The 25,094-nt window shown below is 35.5% G+C and overlaps 1 protein-coding gene across 3 annotated transcripts in view; it reads left to right on the top strand.

Annotated features, from left to right (window-relative positions):
* Nucleotides 1-25,094, top strand: part of LOC150094438 (rho GTPase-activating protein 12-like) — a 413,607-nt gene that overhangs the window by 147,560 nt on the left and 240,953 nt on the right. For all 3 annotated transcript variants that reach the window (XM_090412339.1, XM_090412341.1, XM_090412338.1), the window contains one exon: nt 2,984-3,247. In XM_090412339.1, coding sequence (XP_090268465.1) covers nt 2,984-3,247 — 264 coding nt within the window. The remainder of the gene's footprint in view (nt 1-2,983; nt 3,248-25,094) is intronic.

Below are 25,094 nucleotides of genomic sequence, written 5' to 3'. Positions count from 1 at the left end.
GTCCTTTCCTAGATTTGATCGAATTATCAGATGTGACTGCTAGAGGAATTCTAAACTCTTTAATTAGTCATCTTGAGTGTTTAGGATTATCTGAAGATTACTTAAAGGAGTATTTATTGTCTGTAACTTGTGATCATGCAGCTGTGTTGTTTGGTGTGTGTACTGGTGTAAGGAGGCTAATGCAAGAGAAGTTTCCTTGAATTGTCTGTTAGTGACACAGTGAACAGTGTGGCAGGAGTGAATCGTTTTAAGAGTTTCATGGACAAACTTTGTGACTTATGCTTCACCTAAGAATGCTAGGGAACTACAGGAATGTGCAGCGACTCTAGAACTTCAACTTTTTAAAATTGGCAGAATTTTAAGCACTCGCTGGGTTACATCTAGCTTTCTCATTGTTTCTGCAGTGTGGCAAGACTTTGAAGCCCTCGTCTATCACTTTCTGGAGGCAAAAGAAGACAGTAGAAAAAGCAAAACAGATCACTTTCTTTATGAGGGCCTTTTAAGAAAAATAACATCACTCGAGTTTGTTCTTGATTTGGGCCTTATGTGTGATGCTCTCGAAGAACTTACTGAACTAAGCCTAGATTTACAAGAGAAAAATATTGACTTATACAAAGACAGGAAGATAAAGAATACAGTTCAACTTTTTGAACTATATTCTTTCAAGAAAGAGTTGAAAATCCTGGTCCGTACTACAGTATTTCTCTTCAAAGTCAGAAGAAGATGAAGTTCAAAGGGATTGAGCTCCACAAAAATGAAAGACACAGTCCTTCAATAAGTTCATCTCTTTTCTATAAAAGTTTGAAAGAAGCTGTTGGAAAGCATCTGCTTGAAGGAGATGATGCTGATTTGTGCCAAGATTTTAGATTCCAAGTATTGGCCAGAAAATCCTGGGAAGCATCTGACATTTGGTGAAGCTGAAATTGAAAGTTAGCATGCAAATTTCGCTTACATGAAAGAGAAGCAGTTCATGGTTTCTGTGAATATCTTCAAGAAAATAAAGTCCTGGACATACTACTTCCTCTAAAGCAAACTTTGGGCACAATTGCAATATCTTCCAGTGCATGTGAAAGGGGTTTCTCTCAGATGAATCTTATAGTAACTTCATCTAGGTCATCTCTATGGACAACTTCTGTGCTGATGTTCATCAGGATAGTAGGACCTCCTCTCACTCAGTTCGACCCTAGCAAATATGTGGATTCATGACTGCTCTGAGGTCGTCATTCTGCAGTTGATACCAAAAGCAAGAAGCGATCTAGAGACGATGAGGAATATTTCAGAGGATATGTTAAAATTGTGGAAGTTGCTGTAATAACATCTTCATGGTGAGTACCAGCACCTCTTCTTCCAGAAAAAAAGCACTGGTTATGATTAAGCCAATACTCAATACCCATCATATTTCTTGTTAATAATATACTTGGATTCTGCTAAACAAAGAATTTGTAACCTTTCTCTGCATATATCCTCTTAGATGTTAATTACAATAGAATAAATATACAGAGGGAAAGGGAAGAAAAAAAAATATACTTGTTGAAAGCTAACTATCTCTTATCCAGAGTATTATAATAATAAGGTGAGACACCTTTTGGCAACTTGTATATAAAAATGTGACTTCTGCATTACTTCAACCTTGGTGTCACTTCTGGGTCTGGCTCCCACTGATGAGACCTCAATAAAGGTCGAAACTGGTCTTGGTAGTGACCTTTCCCATAATGCATAGCATTATACATGTCTGCAAGGAGATGTGCTTTGCATTATGGAATACTTAGGGAAGTGATGTGAAGTCAAATACCACCTTGACCATGAGTTTCCCCAGTCCTGAAGATACTTTAGAACCAAACTCTGTTTGTTTACACTTGGATAAAGGATTATACCAAGTATATCATTTCTTGGTATCTTTAATTTAAAAAAAATATATAGTATATTTCTGATATATCTTTCTTAGTCATTCCGTATGTTTTTTGTTTTCTGTCTCATTTGTATAATATTGTTATTGAGTTCTTTGATTTTCTCTTTTCATCAGAATCAGTTATGTTTAGGTTGAAAAAAAAATATTGAACCATGTCAGTTGAGACAGTGAGCCTCTATCATTAGATAAGAATTCATTATTTCTCATTAAAATGTTTCAGATTAAAATGTTTCAAAAACGCAGTATTTTTGAAAGCAATAACTAAAATAAATACGAAAAATTTGAAATAGTTCATGTAGCTCCTAAAGTGAGAAGTATGATTGATTAGTTATGCTTATAAAATAGAATGGAGCTGCCCTTAAAATAACAACAGTATTGTTGTGTTTTATATTAATGTTGACTTCATATTAATGTTTTATTTTCAAATAAATTAATTTGAAAATAAAACATATGCATAGCCTTCTGATCTGTATAGTACTGTCATCTGCATAGCAATAAAAACTAAAATCTAACTGCAGTAAATTTTGTAGAATAATATTTGAATAGGCATTGTTAGTCAGTCAACAAATGGAATAAGTAAACTTGTACAAATGTAGTTCAATTGGTAAGTTGCAAAACCAAAATGAAATTTAAAAATGACTATACCATTTAAATTTAAAAAAATAAGTACAGTGATAGTTTTGTTTTCTAGCCTTTGAATGGATTGGGCTGTCAACTGACTTCTTGTCAGAAGTACGTTGACACTCCAACCTCCAGTTATCTGACCAGCCAATTTCTCTCCCATTATGGTTAGATTAAGAGATTATTTTACTACAATAATCTGTTAATTGTACTACAATATTGTAGTACTGATTATTGTACTATATAACTGATATAGAATTTCTTGCAGAAGCTTGAATAAGGTGAAGATGTGTGCTAGTTACTTCTTTTTACTAATTAACTAGCCCACATATTCAGCTTATTTGAGCTTCTGTGAGAAATTATATATCACTTAAGTTCCTTTGCTTTTGCCAATAAATACTTTACATCGAACACGTTATTATAATTTGGCTTTGGTTTCTTTTAAATGCGTAGAAATCTAGATCAGATGACGAAGCAGGAGGAACAGCAGATGAATTAGACTCATTAACTTCAAATGTTTCAAGTAACATTTCACCACTTGCAGTGTCTCCTAAACTAAGAAAGAAGCTGTTTCATTCAAAATCACCAGAATTACAGAGCAGATCAGTTAAAGTAAGATCTTTGATTTCATCTGACTGCAAAATCCAGGAATCTTTAGATGAGGAGTGTGATTCTGTAGGAGAATATCAATGGCCACATATGTTAAATGGACATTTGGTAAGTAGACATGCAGTATTATTAATTATAACATGCAGTTCTTTAATTGTGTAATTAATTTGTATCATCAAACCTGATTTATTGCATTTTGGGTAATAGTGCTTATTAATCGACATCAACAATTTGATTAGTTGTGAAACCATTTTTTTTTTTTTACTATAATCATTCACTCAGAACCAGTTGTACTTATGTAGTGCTTACAAGTAAATTAAAATATTGAATTACTCATATGCCACAGCTGAGTTTAAAAAAAAAAAAATGAATAAAAATCACCAAGAATATTGAAAAGATACAGATGTTCATCAACAAAACATGTTGCAAAGTTAAGTAAATATAAAAGTTAGAAGCCACTAACATAAAATGAATACTTGAACATTCATAACACTATATTAAAAAGTTTAGTAATCACAGTGGGAATCACTTAAGTGTAGAAGCTAGATAGCTGCATCCACTTAACTCCTAAGGAATTCAGAGTACTTGAATCTTGAAGAAACGTTAAATGAATCCTCCAGAGTAATTGTATTAAAAATGAATAGAGAAAAAACGAAAATAATGATGAATAAATACATAAACCAAAACTGTCAAAGTTGAAAACCATGAAATAGAACAAGTCACCTCATATGTATACTTGGGCCAATTGTTATCCTTTGAGGATTGCCAAAGAAAAGAGATTGAGTGAAGAATTCATTTTGGATGGATGGTTTATAGGAAAATGAGAGACATATTCAGAAGTGACATTCCTATGAATCTACAAAGGAAAGCTTTCAACCAGTGCATACTTCCTGTCCTAACATACGGGGGAGAAACATGGACTTCAACAGAAGCCCTAAACAAAAAGCTGAGAACAACACAACATCGCATGGAGAGAAGTATGCTAAAAATAACATTAAGCGATAGGAAGCCAAATACCTGGATAAGATCTCAAATAGGTGTCATGGATATTATAAAATACATTAAACAGGCTAAGTGGAGATTGGGTTGTCCATATTACCAGATGCAATGACTGGAGATGGACTAGAAAAACAACAGAGTGGAGACCAATGGATGGAACAAGACCAAGAAGAAGGTGGAGGGATGAACTGGAACAAGTTGCAGTAGTGAGGTGGATGGGAGAGGCAGAAAACCATGGGGGAGACCTTCATCCAGCAGTGGACAGAACCAAACGAGTTGAAGAAGAAGAAACCGTAGATAAATATGATAGTGCAGTTTGGAATTTTATGCTGGCTGGACATTGCTGTGTTAAAAAAAAAAAAAAAAAAAAAAAAAAAAAAAAAAAAAAAAATCCCTGCTATATTCATCTGGGAACCAGGGCAAACACTTAGAAGTGAAATATTGGAACAATTTCAAGCTCAGTGAAATTGAAGTGGAATTGAAGCACATCAGCAAAAAGTGTCTGCATAAAAAGAATTGGAGAAGTATATTGCCAATATAATTGGTATTACGAAGATGAAAAATAATAAGAGGTAAGATATTACTAAATAATTTCAAGATGTTACATTTAGGTAATAGTATTAAACATGAAATGAAACTAATTGAATGGTGGCAATTTCAAACAAAGGGATATGAGCAAATTTCAAAATTATTATACGACACCTCAATGGAGTCTTAGGATTTACCTTGGGAGTGGAGTCCACTTTACACTACATTATCCATTGTACACACTACATTTAGATACAGTTGATATCTTCCAAAGAGACTGGCGTTCAGTGGAGCAATGAGATGGATGAGGGCTTTGATGGTACTAGATTTTTTTTGAAAAGGATGGTGGTGTAACAAAGATTAATGAATATGTTGTTTGGTGTGAACCTTTTTTGTCCATCAAAACAGGAAAAACCAAATACTCCCATTTGGCTAATGAAGAATATCCAATATGCCTCATAATCCATTTTCTTTTTTTTTTCCCTGTTAATTATGTGCATTTCTGACCAAGATGAATTTGCCTGCTTTATGGGATGGAAAAACCCCAGTTTCTGAGAGGCCAGGTTTTTCTAATCATATAACTCATGTCATCATGCTTGCATCATTGCCATGGAGGCACTGAAAGAAACTATGAAACCACTGAAACTAATTTGTACTTATGGCTACATAGAAGGTTCTGGTAGCAAAGTAGAGGAATATGGAGTTATCAGAGAGGACAGATGACTTAAAAAAAAAAACAGGGTTCTTGTTCAGCATTTAACAGAACACCACGATATTATTTGCATAAGTTGGAGCAAATAGGAATGGATATGAAACTGGTGGCATGGATAGGAGGTTGCTGACAGATACAAGAGAGCAGCATTGTCGTGGAGTCAAGGAGAATGACTGTAATTAGTGAGCGTCTCCAGGTTCTATACTAGAGCCACTACTGTTTTATTTGTATATTAATGATATAGGGAATGATTTTTTGGAGGGGGGGGAGGACAGAATATTTAGTTATTTGCTGATAGTGCATAATTGGAGGAGGCAGTAATTGATGTAGATATCCTGCAGAATGATTTTAAATAAATGGGCATTGTAGGCAAAGGATAATGGTTGTCATTTAATGTTGCAAAACATAATGTTCTGCACTTCGAGATGAAAATATTACATATTACATTAACGATACTGAGTTATAGGAAATTGATGAGACTAGACATTTGGAGGAAATAGTGGATAGAGAATGGAAGCTCAGAAGGCACGTTGCAAAAGTTGGCAAAATAGCACAATGGATTACTTGAATGTTCAAAAACACCCTAACAATTAAAGATCATCAGCAAATTCCTGACATGTACCCTCAAGAGGTGTACAAGATATGATAGTATTACATGAAAAACTTGCATCATTACTAACTTCCTATCTCCAATTTTGCTCCAAATCAATCTGTTACCTGTCAAGACTCCAACATTATCCGATCTTATATTTCTGTCATTATGGCACTTTTTACCACATCAATCCAACTATATCTTGGTCTTCCTCTGGGTCTTTTTCCTGCCAACCTGGTACAGAACTTGTTTTGCTAATCTTTCCTCTCCCATTCTGTTTAAGTAACCATATCATCTGAGATTAGCTTTGTTAACACATTCCTGGATGCTAACAATGTCAAGTTCTTTCCTAATATCCTTGTTTTTAATATGATATTACCATTGATGCTATCTGTTCACACCCCTAATCTTTCTGGATTCTCATATCTGCAGTCTCTAGTATTTGGTCAAGTGTTTTATTTCTAACCAAGCTCTCCGATCCATAATTTAAAATTGCCCTGAACACTGTGTTATATATAGCTGATTTAGTGTTTTGACTAATTTCTCTCTTATTCCATATAAATTTATTCATTTGACTTCCTACCATACCAGCTTGTTGATTCTGTTTTCTATTTCCATATTTAATTTACCATCTTCATTGAAAATCGTGTGCCTAAGTAGCTGAAATGTTTTACTTGTTCTACAGGTTCTCCATTCACAATGCAGTTGATATTTTCACTGTTTCTGCCTATTTTCATTGTCATTGTCTTGTGATTGCTGACCTTCATACCATATCTATTACAACAGTTATTCAATTTAGTCAGGAAATCTTGCAAACTTGTAGTGGATTTATTTAGAAGTGTAACATCACCCGCATAAAGCAAAGAGCTGACGTTAACATCTCCAATTTTGATATCAGGTTTAATACCACTTTCCTTCATAATGTGATCCATGTAGATAATGAGTAACAGAGGGGATAATGTATATCTTTGTCTGACACCAGATTTAACATTAAACCACCTTCCTGTACTTCATTCAATTCTAACTGCTGACTTACAACTCCAATAAAGACTAAGTATTGCTTGGTATAATGCCTCACTGACAACACACAACTGTAGCGTTTTGAATAGCACCTCTCTTGTCACCTTGTCATATGCCTTTTCCTGATCCACAAAACTTAAATACAGATCTTTGCTATATTCCCATGATTTCTCAACTATTTGTTGTAAAGTGAAAATATGATCCTGACAGCCTCTGTTTGGCCTGAATCCAGCTTGTTCTTTACCAAGCTTTTCTTTTACAATCCGTTCTTCTCAAATGTTTCTCAAGTATACTTGCATAAATCTTACCAGGAACACTCAGTACGGAAATACCTCTGTAAAATTCAGGACAGTTTTATTTCCCTGTTTGTATATGGGTACTATGAGAGCTCTACTCCAATCATCTGGAATTTGTCCCTCTGTTCAGGCCTTTTGAACTATGCAATGCAGCCACTGTAAGACTTTTATACCTCCATGCTTGAGCATTGCCGATTGAACAAGTAAAGATATAAACATTATTATCCTTCTTTAGAAGACCGTGATTGAGCTGCACTTGACTACTGCACACAGATTTGAATATCTCAGTTTCTTGGGGATCAGAAGGTGGTGGCAAAAATCCAGAGATGAATAACCAAGCTGAGAACTGGTGTATGGAATGCTCCCTATGAGGATATATTGAAAGTCTGTGTCCTGCATAGTTTAGTTGGTAGAAGGAAAAGAAGGCACATTGTCTTGTGCCTTCTTCTAGAAACTCTAAATTACTAAATGGTGATCTGTAAGATTCACACACAAACGTTTTAGTACAGAACTAGGGGTAACTTCTGGAAGTTGAGTTGTGTAAGTGTGATTAGTAATGATGTACTGACTAGATTTGTTGCTTGGAGAGTGGAATGGATTGCCAAAAGTAGTGATGAGTGTCCTGATAGCAAATAAATTTGAGGAAAAGTATGATAGGTATTGTGTATATAAAGATTTGTATGGCTCTCCTCTAATGAATCTTCTAACTCCATAGAGTTACCTGTGTAATAATAATAAAATAAAACATACACAGAAATTTTTATTTGAAAAAAAAAAGAGCAAAGCCAATAATTATGAAAAATATTTGCTAGTTTTCTACTAGCTTATGGTAACCTATCAAAACATAGATTGCTCATCACAAACACATAGTCAAGCATAAAGGTAGGCAGAAATTCATATAGAAAACATATAAGAGATGAGATGTTATATTATTTCTGAAAATTTCTCACATAGCTCCTCTAATTACAAATCATACATAGTATGCTTATTTTGCTAAGGAGCAGCTCAGTGGTTTGAATGTGCAGATGTTACCTGTGATATAATGAATGAGTAAAACTGTTATGACATGAGTAATGTATTTTGAGACATATCTTGGGGTAGAACTGGAGTACTTTGTGCTTTTATCTTCATAACTTGGAACATAACTGAGATTATACATCCTTGATAGTGTTTCAAATCATAAAATCAAAAAAGAGTAAATTACAAAAGAATTTAAACTGATAACTGTAAATAATTAAAAATTAAAAGGCAAGGTTACAAATACATGGGCCGAGATTTAAATCAGTAAAGGATAAATAATGTGAGGACATAATGAAACCTCTAAAAGAATGAGAGTGGATGAATAAAAATCATGTTATATTGTGGTATATGATCTGTTTCTTCAGAAGTGCAAAGAGTGCTCTACTGAAGGAAAATGAGATGATAGATGAAAAAGTGAGACAGGTGGCAGAGTTTTCTTAAATTGCTATACAGAATTGCTAGTCATTTCTCATTGGCAGAAACTTGGGGGTAATTTTAATACAGTGGCACTTTCAAGTCTCTGAAATCACATAGGGGCAATGGATGTTGATTGAATTGCTGTCACTTCATATAGCTATAGTTTCTAAAATCGGTAATATGGTTTATTTAAATTACTGATTAAAATCAGTAAATTAATTACTTAAGAATAAAGAGCTAATAAGCTTCATTTCGGCAATGAAAACATTACTTAAATTAAGGGGATATTAAATCCCACATAGTTTTAAAACCGAATAAGAAACTCAAAGATTGGAATCAGAGAGTTTCTTGCCGAATATAGTAAACTATAAAGTATCAGCGACACTAGCGTTAGCCAATGCAAGTGATCCTAGTACGTAGTACAATACCGGACGACTCGTTGCAAAGGTGGGGGAAGTTCAGATCGCTATTCTTAGGTATTTTCCATAATGTAAAAACACATTTCCTAGGAAACGTATGCTGTTATTACATTATGGAGGGAGTTTTGAGGCTTCATCAGTGAGTAGCTACTCACTGATGAAGCCTCAAAAAAGGCTGAAACCGGTCTGGGTAGTGACCTCCCTCCATAATGTAATAACAGCATGCATTTCCTAGGAAATGTGTTTTTACATTATGGAAAATACCTAAGAATAGCGATTTGAACTTCCCCCACCTTTGCAATGAGTCGTCCAGTATTATACTACATACTAGGATCACTTGCATTGGCTAACGCTAGTGTCGCCGATACTTTATAGTTTACTATATTCGGTAAGAAACTCTCTGATTCCAATCTTTGAGTTTCTTATTCGGTTTTAAAACTATGTGGGATTTAATATCCCCTTAATTTAAGTAATGTTTTCATTGCCGAAATGAAGTTTATTAGCACTTTATTCTTAAGTAACTTAATGGTTGCACCTGTTTGGAAAACTCGTTTGCAGAGTATATAAGTTCTTTTCGCTATACACTTTGGTATTAGGTCTTGCTACTCACTGATGAAGCCTCAAAAAAGGCTGAAACCGGTCTGGGTAGTGACCTCCCTCCATAATGTAATAACAGCATACATTTCCTAGGAAATGTGTTTTTACATTATGGAAAATACCTAAGAATAGCGATCTGAACTTCCCCCACCTTTGCAACGAGTCGTCCGGTATTGTACTACGTACTAGGATCACTTGCATTGGCTAATGCTAGTGTCGCCGATACTTTATAGTTTACTATATTCGGCAAGAAACTCTCTGATTCCAATCTTTGAGTTTCTTATTCGGTTTTAAAACTATGTGGGATTTAATAGCCCCTTAATTTAAGTAAATTAATTAACTACATCTTTTAAAAGTCGTTGTTTAAATATTTCTTTTTGTATGTCAGGAGAGCAAGGCATTTTGAAACGTTGTGTTTATCTTTGGCTTCTGAAGTCTTGCTTTGTATTTAAATGGGAAAATAATTTAGAGTTTAATTGTAATTTTGTATGAGCTGTCAAAAATTTTTGTAATGTTGGTGTTGTTTGTACCAAGACAAACATTGTTTACAAAACATATTGTCAATTATGAGAGAAGTGAAAATTATCATTGTGTTATCAGAAGGGATTAATAAACTTACCTTAGTGGATAAAAGATTGAACTGTAAAGCTGTTATAAATTCTGGCTGGTTCGTAACAGAATTGTAATTAAGTAACTTTCCTGCACTGTGGAAAGAACTTAGTCATTTCAAGCACAGTGCTGAAAGCAGTAATGGAGGTGCACAATGGTGGATTGTAGTAGAAGTTGCTTTAATGTGTTTCCAAGCATGCACAGCATCAAAAAGAATGTTACCGAGCATTGCCAAGGGTTCAGCTATTTATAAGTGGGCAAGGAGAACATCATGAGAAAAACTGTAATGGTTTGTGTCTTCAGTATATGAAGACTGGACAGAAATTAAAAGAAGATAGTTAGAAATGAAAAACTGAGATTGAATATCCCTTAAAAGAGAGATAAGTGAAGTTTTTAGTAATTATTTATCCATATAGGATTTATTTCATTGAAAGCTGAAAGGAACTTTATTCAAATGGGCCCAGTAAAGTTTTTGTTGTTTTATTTAGGATTATCACATAGAAAGCAAAGTTGTTTGGCTGTTGATAAGTTTTTTAGTAGTTTATTCAATGTAGTTTGTTGTTACTTTCATATAGAAAGTGAAGTTATTGAAGTGTTGTGGATGAAGACAAGATATGTTTTCTTCAATATTCCATGATTTCAGATGCAAGAAGATTTTAATTAACTTATGTTGCTGTCATAGAGAGCAGGTTTTGTTAATCTTTTTCCTGTACAAATTCAAGAAGGAATAAAAGTTTCTGTAGGAAGCAAGAAACTGAAGTTTTAACCATATAAGAAAAGAACTGTTAGTTTATGAAAATTGAAGGGAAGCTGGGTAGCTATAGTTTTTCATGTTGTTCGAAGTTCTAGTTTGAAGAATATTGGTAGTTAAATAGTTTGATATTGTTTATATATATATATAGATATATAGATATATATATATATATTTTTTTTTTTTTGTAAAGATTAAAGATTTTTATTATATCCCCAGTCATTCCACATGATATATCACTTATAAACAAGTTCAACAACAGGGCCAAAGAACAGAACCCTGGGGCACTCCACTGGTTACCCTCATTTTTTGAGACTCTGCTCCACCATACACAACTTACTGGTATCATTCAGGGAGCCAATCTCCAATCCATCTAACCAATATACTATCTATTTTCACCCTCTGCAGCTTGTGCACAAGCTGCAGAGGGTGAAAATAGATACGGTTATCCATCAATATGATGTATGATATGGTTATCCATCAAATGCTTTTGCAAAGTCCAAGAATGTTACTGTAATTCTCCTTTATCTAACATCTCGTTACCTTATCATAAAATGCAAGTAAATTGCTAAAATGACCTACAAAGACCTACCCTCTACAAATCTATGCTGACCATCATAAAGAATGCTGTGTTCATGAACCCAATCCTATATTCTATTCCTAACCAATCTCTCCAACACCTTGACTACAACTGCAGTTAAACAGACTGGTTTATAATTAGAAATTTCTGTCCTAGAACTATGCTTGTGAAGTGGTTGTAGAGCAGTTAAAGTAATTCCTGCCTGTTGTAAAATTAAAGCAAGTTTTCAGTTTCAAGCCTATCATGTTTATTTACTCTAGAGAGGCCTTACTTTTATACCAACTTAACAAATTAAAAAAACTTTAGTCTTAAATAGAAATATTCAGTTAATTCATGATGAATCACTGTATTGTCATAGTATTGGCAGAGCCGTTTAACATTATCCAGTGTATCTCTGTGGAATCTCTAAAAAAAGGATTTTAATACTGCATAATAAATAACCAGGTTTTAACTTATAGATGTTTTTTATTAGCACTAGATGTATTTCTTAACATATTTTGCTGTCTGTATGGCTGATGGCATCTTCAGAAGGTTACTTAACATAACAAAAAATTGACAAAAAAAACTAAACATTTCTCAACAGCCGCTATTCCCATAAATTGAAAATACTGGAATGTGTGTTTAATCATGCGTATCATTAGGCATGTTATGTGCTGTCTCTTCATTGTTGTGTAAATTTAAAACTCTCTGTGATTGCTGCATAGGAGAGATCTTGAATGTTACACACATTAATGATTTCCAAATGTCATGAAGGATCAGTCCTTAGTTCCCGTTTAGTGTACCTTTTGAGTGAATGACTTTGGAAGACTCCTTGAACAATCTGTCAAAGTAATTCTCTAAGTAAGGCATGGAGGATGCTTTTCAATTTACTGTGTGATGTTCTCTGAGAATTTGTTTCAAGCTAGCTTTTTTTCTACCCTATCTGATACGTGTTATTTTTTACAGATTTTGAAACTTCTTCCAGTTTGACCTACATACCTCTCTCTCCACAAGAACTTGGAATCTTGTTAATTAGTTAAACACCTTATGAAGTTTCCTACTTTCTCCTAAAGAAAAAGTTCCATTTTATAAACATCCTGGAGTATACAAGATTCCTTGTTCTTGTGGAAAGATGAACATAGGTCAAACTGACAGAGGTTTCAAAATCTGTCAATTGGCAAGCATCTTCCATTCCTTACATAAAGAATTACTTTAAAAGATTGTTCAAGGAGGTCATTCACTCAAAAGGCACACTAAATAGAAACCAAGGACTGATCTTTTATGATGTTTGGAATCATTAAGTAATGAGTCAGCCATATAGATAGCGAAATGCGTGTAGCATAAATACATCTAGTACTACTAATAAAACATATATGAGTTAAAAACCTGGTTATTTATTATTCATGCAAATTAGTCATAGTGGATTATCTAATAAAAAAAATTTAAAAATATTTTAATGCTGTTTCAGATAAAATGGAAGTTCAATCAACTATTCAGCTGTCTTCCCTTATTTTCTGTTGTTTGGAATATTGATAAAGTCATCATTAATACTTCAGGACAACCCTTCACCTTAAATTCAGGAAGAATTTAAAGTGAGGGTCATAACACTTGGCATTGACTATGCTAAGTATCTATCCTGAAAGCATTAAGCTTTCTAAGCTAATCAGACTTGGGCATTCATAGAATGCTTATCATCCAGAAATGAACTAAGAATCTTTTAAAAATTAAGAGAAGTGTAATCAGGAAGTTTGACAGCCTTGCAAGAAAGAAAAATCATCAACTTCCAGTAGACAATCCACAACTTGTGGAACTATAGATTTTTGGACAACGGAACCAAAATTCTAAGTAAGGTTTAATTTTGTTGTTGCCCCAGAAAAAAATCCCTGTGCATAATGGCAAACATCAAAATGGCTATCAAAAAACTTCTGCCAGGTGAGGTAGATATCATCAGGCCAGAAGTCACCACCCTACTTAAAAACCCAAGCCTTTCAGGAAGCAAGATCTCTAATGGAGAAAAACTTTAAAACGAATCCAAAACATAGTAATCGTGAAAACAGACAATGCTGTGGTGATTGTGTACACATATGACTATAATAATAAAAACAAACTGTGTCCAAACTAAAAATAGTTTTAAGATTTCAAGTTTGTGTACCTTTAGGTAGCCCATATTGTCTTGGTGTATGTGCATAAACATATAATGATACATCAACATACATTCCAATACCAGATAATTCCAGAACATTGATAAAAAAAAAAAATAATAAAGCCACAAATCTTTTAGACAATATTACTACCTGGCCAATGGAAACTTTGTCCAAATAATTTTTACCCCCCCCCCCCCCCCCCCCCCCACACACACCAAGATTATATGGACTACCTAAGGTTTACAAACCTGAAGCCCTGTTATTCCCACTGATGACTTAAATTGCCCTACTTATAAATTTGTTAAACATTTGGCATCCAAACTCAACAAGCATATTGGCAAAACATTTTACATTAAAATCTTAACACACACACACACAGTGCACTCTCACTCACTTTAAAACTACTGCTATACAGAACCTTCAGATAGAGGAAAAGGATCACTTAGCTTTGATGTGTCATCTCTTTGCACTAATGCTCCAGTGGACAATACAGTATAGCTTCTTTCCAAAATACCCCCCCCCCCCCACTGATATTTGCATACTCTTTAAGCACTGCCTTAAATCAGGGTATTTTAGCTGGAGTAATGTTCTTTAAACAAATTTAAAGGTGTAGTAATGGGCTCCCCAGTTTAAATCCCCTTCCACTCAAGCCCAAAGTAATGGCTAAGGTTTGTAGATGATGCCTTTTCCATTTGGTCACATAACCCAGAAGCTCTTTCCAACTTTATACAATTTTCAACAATATCCATTTCCAAATCGCTTCTACTGTTGAAAAGAAGGGTGTTGTAGCCTTCTTAGTTACAAGGCAACTGGATTGATCCCTCATGGGTTGTTCTATCAGAAGCCCACAAAAGCAGATACTTACATGCCACTTCACATCATCATCATCCTGCCCAAAAAAATTGGGATTCTCAAAACTTTAGTCTCCAGGGCACACAAATTTCATCCTCAGGACAGACAATACATCCAGAACATGAGATTCAACTTACACATTTTGAACAGAATGGTCACAACAAAAAAAAAAAAACCTACCCCCAACCTGACTATATATATATATATTGTGGGCGTGTTAGATGTGCAGTGCACACCCACAGAATAGCGATATCAATTATTACTATTACCACGGGCTACTCCAGGAGTCCTTAGACTCATCGAGGGAGGCCCTAAACATCATGTTCACGCAGCTGTTCAACATTCTCACAGTATCTATCATACCTTGCCTTGAACTCGCTCACTGTCATAGCACCCACAACAGACTCTGGCAGCTTATTCCACTCATTTACCACTCTAAAAGTAAAGAACCCAGCTCTAACACCCCTGCTAACCACGCTCTTGCCCAGCTTCCATGGGTGTCCCCTAGTTCTCCCACCACCAGTCCTGATCTCAAAAATATCATCTGAATTAATCCTATAGAATCCTTTTAGCAATTTGAATGTCTCAATCATGTCTCCCCTTTTCCGCCTATCAACTAGTTTCTGCAACCCACAAATCTTCAACCTGTTCTCATATGGTTCATTCCATAGACCTGCTATCATCTTGGTCACTCGCCTCTGGATCCTCTCAACCTCCTCCCCATCAAGAAGGAACCGAGGTGACCAAATCTGGGCACAGTAGTCGAGATGAGGTCTTATCAGGGCTCGGTACAGAGGTACAATAACTTGTTTTTCTCTGCTCGTCAAGGTATTTTTCAACAACCAAGTGAGTTGATGAGCTGATTTAACTACTTTCGCAATGTGTCCCCTAAACTTCATCTCCCTATCCACCAACACTCCCAAGTCCCTGGCCTCATCAATCTCTTGGAGTACAGTTCCACCAATGTGGTATACTGCTGCTAATCTTTTCACTCTGAAATGCATAACCTTACATTTTGTCACATTAAATTGACATCCATTCTCCTTAGTCCAGAACTCCAATCTATCTAAGTCATCTTGCAAGACTTTGACATCTTCTGCATTCACTATCGCCCTACCCAACTTTGCATCATCAGCGAACAAATGAACTGTCCCACTTAGACCCTTCTCTATATCGTTAATGAACAGATTAAACAGCAGTGGTCCAAGAACAGAACCCTGTGGCACACCACTAGTCACAGGCCGTTTTTTGGACTCTACTCCTGAATAAACTACTCTTTGATATCTCTCCATCAACCACCCAGCTATCCATCTCACCAACCCTATATCCATTCCCATATGTTGTAGTTTACAGATTAGAATTCCATGTGGTATCCTGTCAAACGCTTTTGCCAGGTCCAGCAGTATCACTGTAAACTCATTTCCCTTATCCAGTTCAGCCGTCACCTTGTTATAAAACTTGAGCAAGTTACTGAGGCATGATCTACCCTTCACAAAGCCATGCTGTCCTCTGTACAGTATCTCGTTTTCATCAATCCATTGCTGTATTTTTCCCTTGACTACTTTCTCCAAGACCTTGACAACGACTCCTGATATGCTGATCGGTCGGTAATTTGCAACCATAGTCTTGGATCCTCCTTTATGCAGTGAAGCTATTTTCCCCTCTTTCCACGCCTTCGGGACTAAGCCAGACCTGAGACTCAGATTAAACAACATGGTCAAGGGCACCGATAATTCATTAGCCGCTTCATGCAAGACCCGTGCCGGTATACCATCCAATCCCACAGATGTATTCACATTAAGGTTCTGTAATAGACTATTCACCTCCACTTCATTCATCACAATTCCCATATAAACTAATGGTTCCTTCATTTTTTCAACGTGACCACCTGGATGATATACTTTTGCAAAGTGCGTGCTCAGTAACTCCACTATATCGACTGGTTCAGTGAACTCTTTACCATCGTCATTCCTTAAAATCATTTTGCCATGTACAGTTTTTTTCTTGCTTGCAGCATATTGAAAGAACTGTTTGGGATTCTCTTTTGCTTGCATAGCTAGTTTCCTTTCATAATCGGCTTTTGCTGTTTTTACCACACTCGTTACCCTTCTGGCCTGTACTTTATACCGTTCGTGTGCCTGCAGGTCACCCCTTTCTTTAAATTCCCTCCATAGTTGTTTCTTTTTTTGCAGCTCAAGCTTAGTGGTGTTATTCATCCATTTAACCCCTCCTTGTTTCACTATTCGGACCTTAGGTATACAATCAGCCATAACCTCCTGTAAATGCTCTTTGATCACTTCCCATGCTCTATCGACGTCCAGCCCTTGCAGTTGTACATGCCATGGCACTGATCCAAGCAATCTCCTAAGCTTGTCATACTTGCCAGCACGGTAATTCCACATATACCCTGTCTTAGTCACAAATTTCACACCTTTAGCCACCTCCCAGGTCAAAACCTTATGATCACTCTCACCAATAGGTGGCAACATGGTCATATTCATTACAGTCAAATTCTCAGATACTATTACCAGGTCAAGCACTCTCACACCCCTAGTATTTTCAATTACATGCTGTTTCAGATAGTTATCCCTTAATAACTGAATAAAATCCATTTCCTTCCTCACATGTGTCCTCTCCTCCTTCCAATCAATGTTACCATAGTTGAAATCCCCCATAATAATTACCCTCCTTCCACTCATTTCATCAATTTGTTTATGCATACCATCTCCACCATCTATTCCATCACCTGGTCTATAGCAGCACCCAACTGTATATTTTATTCTGCCAGTATCAATCTCACACCAAATAGCCTCAGATGAGCTCCTTTCACTATCCTGCAATACTTCAATTCTCCTTGGCTGCAGTTCATCAGCTATCATCAATAACACCCCCCCATTTTATTCTCTCTGTCCCTCCTAAACACACTATAACCTACACATTGTATCCCACTAACTATATCATCTTCCGTCAGCCATGTTTCACTAATGCCGATAACCTGTGGCCAGAAAGAGCCAATCAAGGCCAAAAATTCTTCCTTCTTGTTCCTAATACTCCTGGCATTAGTATACATGAATTGCAGTGTTCCCTTTGACCCACCCCTATCTTGATGCGTTATTCTAAATATCCCATTCCCATTTTTTGTCCTTATTGCTGGCTCAGGTACATTATATACATTTTTACACTCAACTGTCTCACTGATGTCTGGATATCCACTTCCCCCCCTCCTTGGTAGTTCTAGTTTCCCTGGTTCTGCACATCCATTTTCACTTCATTCAGCAACACTTTTTCCAGTCTCCGCACACCAAGTCCATTCAAATGCAGGCCATCCATCTTGTATAAGTCCTTTCGCCCATCAAACTCATTCCACACGTCCACAAATTCCACACCACACCGTCCGCATAATATCATTTGCGATTATGGCCCTCCTTCTAAACTCCTCTCTGTCATACCGCGGTAACAGACTCACCATTCTAACTCTGTCACTCTTTTCTTTCGCTACCTTTAACAATACTTTCAAGTCCTCTCTCATAAAAAATTTATCACCTTTCAATTCATTCATACCAGCCACAATTGTTATTTCTTTCACCCTCTGTTTTTGCACTCTAATGCTCTCACTTACATCCTTAAATTTCGCACCCGGTAAGTACGATTTAGTTACACTCCCATCTATTACTCCTCTTAATAACGAGTCACCATACAACACTCTCTCCTTCATTTCGGAAACAAATTACATATTTGGTTTAATCCTTTATCCACGTATAAGCAAACAAAGTTTGTGCCTGAAGCATTTTCAGGTCTGGGGCAACTCATGGTAAAGGTGGTATAACTTTTCATCACTTGTATTAGTATCCCATTAATGCATAGAACATCTCCTTGCAGACATATATAATGTTATTCATTAAGGGAAGGATCACTACCCAGACCTGTTTCGACCTTTATTGAGGTCTCATCAGTGGGAGCCAGACCTAGAGGTGGTCAGTCTAAGGTGGAAGTAATAGAGAAGTCATATTTCCATATACAAGTTGCCAAAAGGTGTCACACCTTATTATTAAAATTCTATGGATTAGAGATAGTTGATGGAAATTTTTTCACTTGGATATGCTACTAATTATATATTTGGTTGAATCCTTTATAATCCCTGATCAAAGTGTAAGTAAACAAAGTTTGTGCCTGAAGTATTTTCAGGACTGGGGCAACTCGTGGCAAAGGTGGTATAACTTCTTATCATGGAAACATGACTTCTCCATTACTTCTACTTTAGTATCACCACCTCTGGGTCTGACTTCCACCGATGAGACCTCAATAAAGGTCGAAACCAGTCTGGGTAGTGACCCTCTCCTTAATGCATAGCATTATACATGTCTGCAAGGAGATGTGCTTTGTATTATAGGATACTAAGGCAAGTGATGAGAAATTATATAAGTTGCCGCAGTCCTGAAAATACTTAAGGTGCAAACTTTGTTTGCTTACACTTTGGGTAAAGGATTAAACCAAATATATAATTGGTAGCATCGCCAAGTGAAAAAACTTCCATCAATAGCAATATCATATGATATTTTTACATTTATTCCTGTTAAAGACCCCCCCCCTTTCCCTAATTGTTTCCTGGCTTCTCATGATTCCTACAATTAAACAATATACTGTTACTTCATGAAGTGGACACTTTTTGACAAGTAAACATCACATGACTTTGACGTTAATGTCCCAGGTGTATGGTCACAAATACAGACACCTTTGAGCCCTTCGAACAGATATACAAATGGTGCAGCAGATGAAATTCTTGGCTTTCCGGTGGTTTTAAACCATCCAGAAGGTGAGGCTGGGTGTGCACTAAGACAGTAGCATCCAGAAATCAGTAGCTGTACTAATTTCAATTGAACCAATCCAACTGAACGTTGTCATTTGTGATGAGTTGCTGTTTCTGTTTTCTGAGGTTTTTTGCATGAAGTGTGAACTGACATGTTTAGGACACTGATATAAACAAGTAATATTCTATAAATAATTTAACTGTTTTGCCCATGGAAAGAGTGTTAACGATTTACTTAATGTTCTGTTTTCTGCCAAAGCTTTCATGGATTAAATGATTGTAATCGAAGGAGGTTGGAACTTGTGTATAAATAAGTCAAACGAGTTATTTCAGCCTTTCTTTGGTTTAATCTTTCTTTCTTAATTCTCCTCTTCTTCCTTTTATGATGCTTTCTTAATTCTCCTCTTCTTCCTTTTATGATGCTTTCTTAATTCTCCTCTTCTTCCTTTTATGATGTTGAGGTTTCTTATTCTTGCAGCCATAACAGTCTTGGCTTGCCTGATCTGGGGAATGAAAAACCAGAGTTTCCAGGTGGGGAAAAAACCCATACCTCTGTATGAGAGCAGCTAACTCACCTTTCATTAAAAGAGACCAGATAACGGTTCCTCATGTCAATGATGGGAATCACCCAAATTTTTCTGACCCAAGGGCTTAATCTATAAGAACTGAGCTACGGAGACTCACTTTGGTTTAATATGGAAAAATAATGATTTCTTGAGTGATTATTTTTTTCTGATTTCTATGTATTTATTTATTTATTTATTATTTATATTATTTATATTTATATGTATTTCTATGGCTGTATTTAAAAATTGTATAAAAATTCAAATTATCTGTGTCTCACTCTAGTATTTGCCAATGATAATCTAATCTCCCCACAAAGCATAAACCCTTTGTACTTCTTCGAGCGTGAAGCATAGCTATTGTTCGTTTGACCTTTATGCTTTCCATATTTAAAATGATAAGATATTAATTGATAAATTAGAGTATTCAAAGTTATCTTACAATTAATTGCATAGAACCAATTAAGATGAGTGGTGATGTGTTATGCACTTAAAATTTCATTCATCAAATGTTTTACAGGTTCCCAGTTAAAGATTGCTGTATGTTTTTATGCATTATAGATTACAATTTTATGCGCTGGAGAGTTGATGTTTGGGATGATTTCATTAGTCTTTATTCTGGTTGCTAAGGTGTAAGTGTTACAATGAAACCTCTGTTTTTATGTCACAAAAGACATTCTTGTTTCACTAAGAGCTACCACACTGCTAGCTATTATTAAACTATTCATGCACGGGTAGGTGACAGTTGCAGTTGTGCAGCAAAATGATTAATGAGAGATTGACAGCTGCACTCATGTTAGTAACTAAGTGGTGGTAAAGAAATAACTGAGGCCTTGGGATTTGTTTGGAAAGTTTGTATAAAAGTTTGGAGATAAAAAAATATTCTATTTCACCATTCAAAAATTTCAAAAGAGAAACAGTGTAACGAAATAAATTAATATTTATAAACTGATTCTTGACATGTACCTGTACCCTCAGGATGTGTACGGGTACATGTATACCTGTAAAAATTTAAAAAAAAGTTTAAAATTTTAAAACTTAAATTTAGAAATTTTAATCAAAAGCCAACAGCATGACATTACAATAACTAAAATAATTATAACAATGAAAAACAACTACTATAAAAAAAAGTTTCATAAATGTAAATTAAGATTATTTTTTATGCACCACTTGCTAATCTACAGACCTGTTATCTTTAGGTTCTATCCACTGATCTGGTTTTCTTGTGTTGGGGTTCTGCATCTTGTTTTCTATTGTTCTGAATGCTGTAGGGGTTGCAGATGAAACTTCCAGACCCTTGGAATTGCTAATCCACCATTCTTGTTGAGATTGGGGATGATGAATCAGCATCTCATTGAATTTTCTTTTAAACCATGTTTTGGTGTAGTTTAGGGACTTGGTGTCTTTCCAGTTAATTCTGTGACACCATTTGGAGTGCATAATCAGAAAAGCCTCTTTTACCATAATTAAGGAATTTAATATGTTGTTTGTGTTCATCTTTTCTTACTGGAATTGTGCATCCTGTTTCCTCTTTACAGATACAGTGGATTTTCCCATATTGCTCACTTTACACTTTGCAGTTGTCACTATTATGCCATTCTGCTTTTCAAACTTACTACACTATGCTACTCTGCTCTGTATATTATTGTTTCTTCTTGTGCTTCTTCTCTTCAAGGATTAGGCATTTGCCTGTTCGGACTTCAGTGGTCCTCCTCTCCCTTTCTCTTTGGTCTATATCTATCCATTCTCTTTTGGTAGCTGATATCTTTCCACCCTAAATAGATGTTCTTTCCATTTCTCTCTATATTCCTTGATCTTTTCATTTATGTTGGAAATATCTAGTTCTTTTCTAATGTCTTCATTTCTTATATCATCCCTTTTGTGCATCCTTTAATTGCTTTTAAATATCTCATCTCCACAGATTATATTTATTTTTAACAGTTCATTTTTCTGAACTATAAATAGAGTAGAAGTAGCCATTACTTCTACTTTTATTAATTAAACTGTGTCATCTGTTCTATTATGTTATTTCTATAACTATTTTTAATCTAACATGATCTCGACCTTTAAATTCCGTGATTTTTGTTTTCTTTTGTGAAACCATCATCAAATTCCTGATATTTACCTTCAAAGGGTGTACAGGATATGATAGTACTACATGAAAAATTTACATCGTTACTAACTTCCTACCTACAATTTTCTGCCAAATCAATCTGTTACCTGTAAAAGCTACAACATTGTCAGATGTTATATTTCTATCTTCTAAGGCACTTTTTACTATATCAATCCAAATATATTTTGGTTCTTCTTATAGGTCTTTTTCCTCCCAACATGACAGAGAACACTTGTTTTGCTAATCTTTCCTCTCCCATTCTGTTTAATTGATGATACCACCTGAGATTAGCTCTGCTAACACATTCCTGGATGCTAACAATGTCAAGTTCTTTCCTAATATGTTCGTTTATAATATGATATTGCCATTGATGCCATCTGTTTATGCCCCTAATTATTCTCAAGACTCTTATATCTGCTGTCTCTAGTCTTTGGTCAAATGTTTTACTTCTGACTTAGCTCTCAGATCCATAATTAAAATTAGTTTGAACACTGTCTTGTATACATCTAATTTAGTGTTTTGACTAATTTCTCTCTTATTCCATATAAATTTATTCAGTTGACTTCCTAAAATACCAGCTTTGTTGATTTTGTTGTCTATTTCCATATTTAATTTACCATCCTCACTAAAAATCGTGCCTAAGTAGCTGAAATGTTTTACTTGTTCTATAGGGTCTCCATTTTCAGTGCTTCTGCCTATTTTCATTGTCTTTGTCTTGTTATTGCTGACCTTCATACCATATCTGTCACAACATTTATTCAATTTAGTCAGGGAATCTTGCAGACTTGTAGCAGATTTATTTAGAAGTATAACATCATCTGCATAAAGCAAGGAGCTGACATTAACATCTCCAATTTTGATATTGGGTTTAATAGCACTTTCCTTCATAATGTAATCCATATAGATAATGAATAACAGAGGTGATAATGTACATCCTTGTCTGACACCAGATTTAACATTAAACCATCTCCCTGTACTTCCTTCAATTCTAACTGCTGACTTTCAACTCAAACAAAGACTAAGTATTGCTTGATATAATGCCCCACTGACACCATACAACTGTATCATTTTGAATAGCTTCTCTCTATCTTGGCACTTTGCCATATGCTTTTTCCAGATCTACAAAACGTAAATACAGATCTTTGTTATATTCCCATGATTTCTCAACTATCTGTCGTAGAGTGAAAAATCCGATCCTGACAGGTCTCTATTTATCCTGAATCCAGCTTGTTCTTTACCAAGCTTCCCTTCTACAATCCTTCTCAACTGCTTCTTCCGTAGGCTTGCATAAATCTTACCAGGAATACCCAGTAGGGAAATACCTCAGTAAGTCTCACATTTAGTTTTATTTCCCTTTTTATATATGGATACTATGAGAACTCTACTCCAATCATCTGGAATTGGTCCTTCTGCCAGACCCTCTAACTCTGCAGTATAGCCACTCTAAAACTTTTATACCTCCATACTTGAGCATTTCTGGTCTAATATCATCTACTCCTGCTGCATTTCCACATTTTTTGATGGCTTTTTCTACTTCAAGTATGGATATGTATTCCTAACTGCATGACTGGTCAGTGTTTTTTTTATCACTGTGTTGTCATCACTGCTAGTTTCATTTATCAGTTTTTCAAAGTAATTACTCCATACTTCAAGGATATCTTTTTCTCCAGTTTTCATATCACATCATCTCTAATTCCTTTTACAGCATTTCTGAGCTTCTTCGACAACCCCCAGAATATCTTGCCACCTTTTTGATATTTATTTTCTATGTTCTTACCAAAATCTGCCGATGACTTTTGTTTAGCTAGTTTTTCAGTGTTTAGCTTTCTTACATTTGTCTCTGTATTCTCTAAGAGCACAAGCAGACTTATTTGCCAGGACCTTTTGATATGCTTTCTTCTTTTCCTTCACCACCTCTTTAACTTCCTGTGTCCACCATGGAGTTCTAATTTTTCTATCCTTGCAGACAACCTCACCACATGTCTCTCTCTCTAGCTGAATCATTCAGGGTTTCCTTCAAGGCTTGCCTCTGAATCTACAAGGTTTGGTTCCTGTTCTCAAATGCTTTCATTTTTTCTTCAATAATCTTTGTATATGTTAGTCTATAGTTCACATCCAAGAGCTGCTCAACTTTTATTCGTTTTAAAACTTTCTTACATGTTATTCTTTTCAATATGAAATTCAATTTTATCCTGCTTAAGACTAAATGGTGATCACTTCCAATTTCAAATCCTCTTTACACTCTAGTGTCCTGTACCAGAGAGAAAACATCATTATCAACAATAATATAGTCAATGAGACTTTTCGTATTCCTTGCCCCTTCTCTCCATGTGAATTTGTGGACATGTTTATGTTGGAACATGGTGTTAGTAATAACCAGTCCATGTCCTGAGCAGAAATCCAACAAGTATTTGCCATTATTATTAGCTTTGCTCTTTTCTCCAAATTTTCCCAAAATATTTTTGTATGTCTCACAATCATTTCCTATTCTGCTGTTTAGATCCCCAACAAGGACCAATTTTTCATTGTATCAGTTGCTTTCTCTAAAGCCTCAAAAAATTTCTCCACTTTTACCTTAGTAGAACCTTCTGTGGGACCATAGGCACAAATAAGTCTCATTGTCCATTCCCCATTCTCATATTTGTCCACATCACTCTACTTGAGACTGCCTGCCATTCAAGAAGATTAGCCTCTTATTTTGTGTTGAATACTATGACTACTCCTTCTTTTCCTTGATTGTGATTGCCTGAATATAACATTTTGTATTTATTGCTCAGAAAGAACTCACCAGTTTTTGTCTTTTTTGTTTTAGTCATCCTTATTATGTCTATCTGGTACTTACTAATTCCTCAGCTAGCTCTATTTCACCGCCATTCAGGCTTCTTATGTTGATAGTACCGATCTTGAACTCTGGTGATGGTGAGTTGGGGTTTGTTTTCAGATTTGTTCCAGTAGTT

Source organism: Typopeltis vanoorti, chromosome 22 (genome assembly GCF_054136105.1).
Source record: "Typopeltis vanoorti isolate ZY-2024b chromosome 22, IOZ_Tvanoo_1.0, whole genome shotgun sequence".
Taxonomy (NCBI): Eukaryota; Metazoa; Arthropoda; class Arachnida; order Uropygi; family Thelyphonidae; genus Typopeltis; species Typopeltis vanoorti.
The sequence above is the reverse complement of the archived record's forward strand: the minus strand, read 5'-3'. Positions and strand labels throughout refer to the sequence as shown.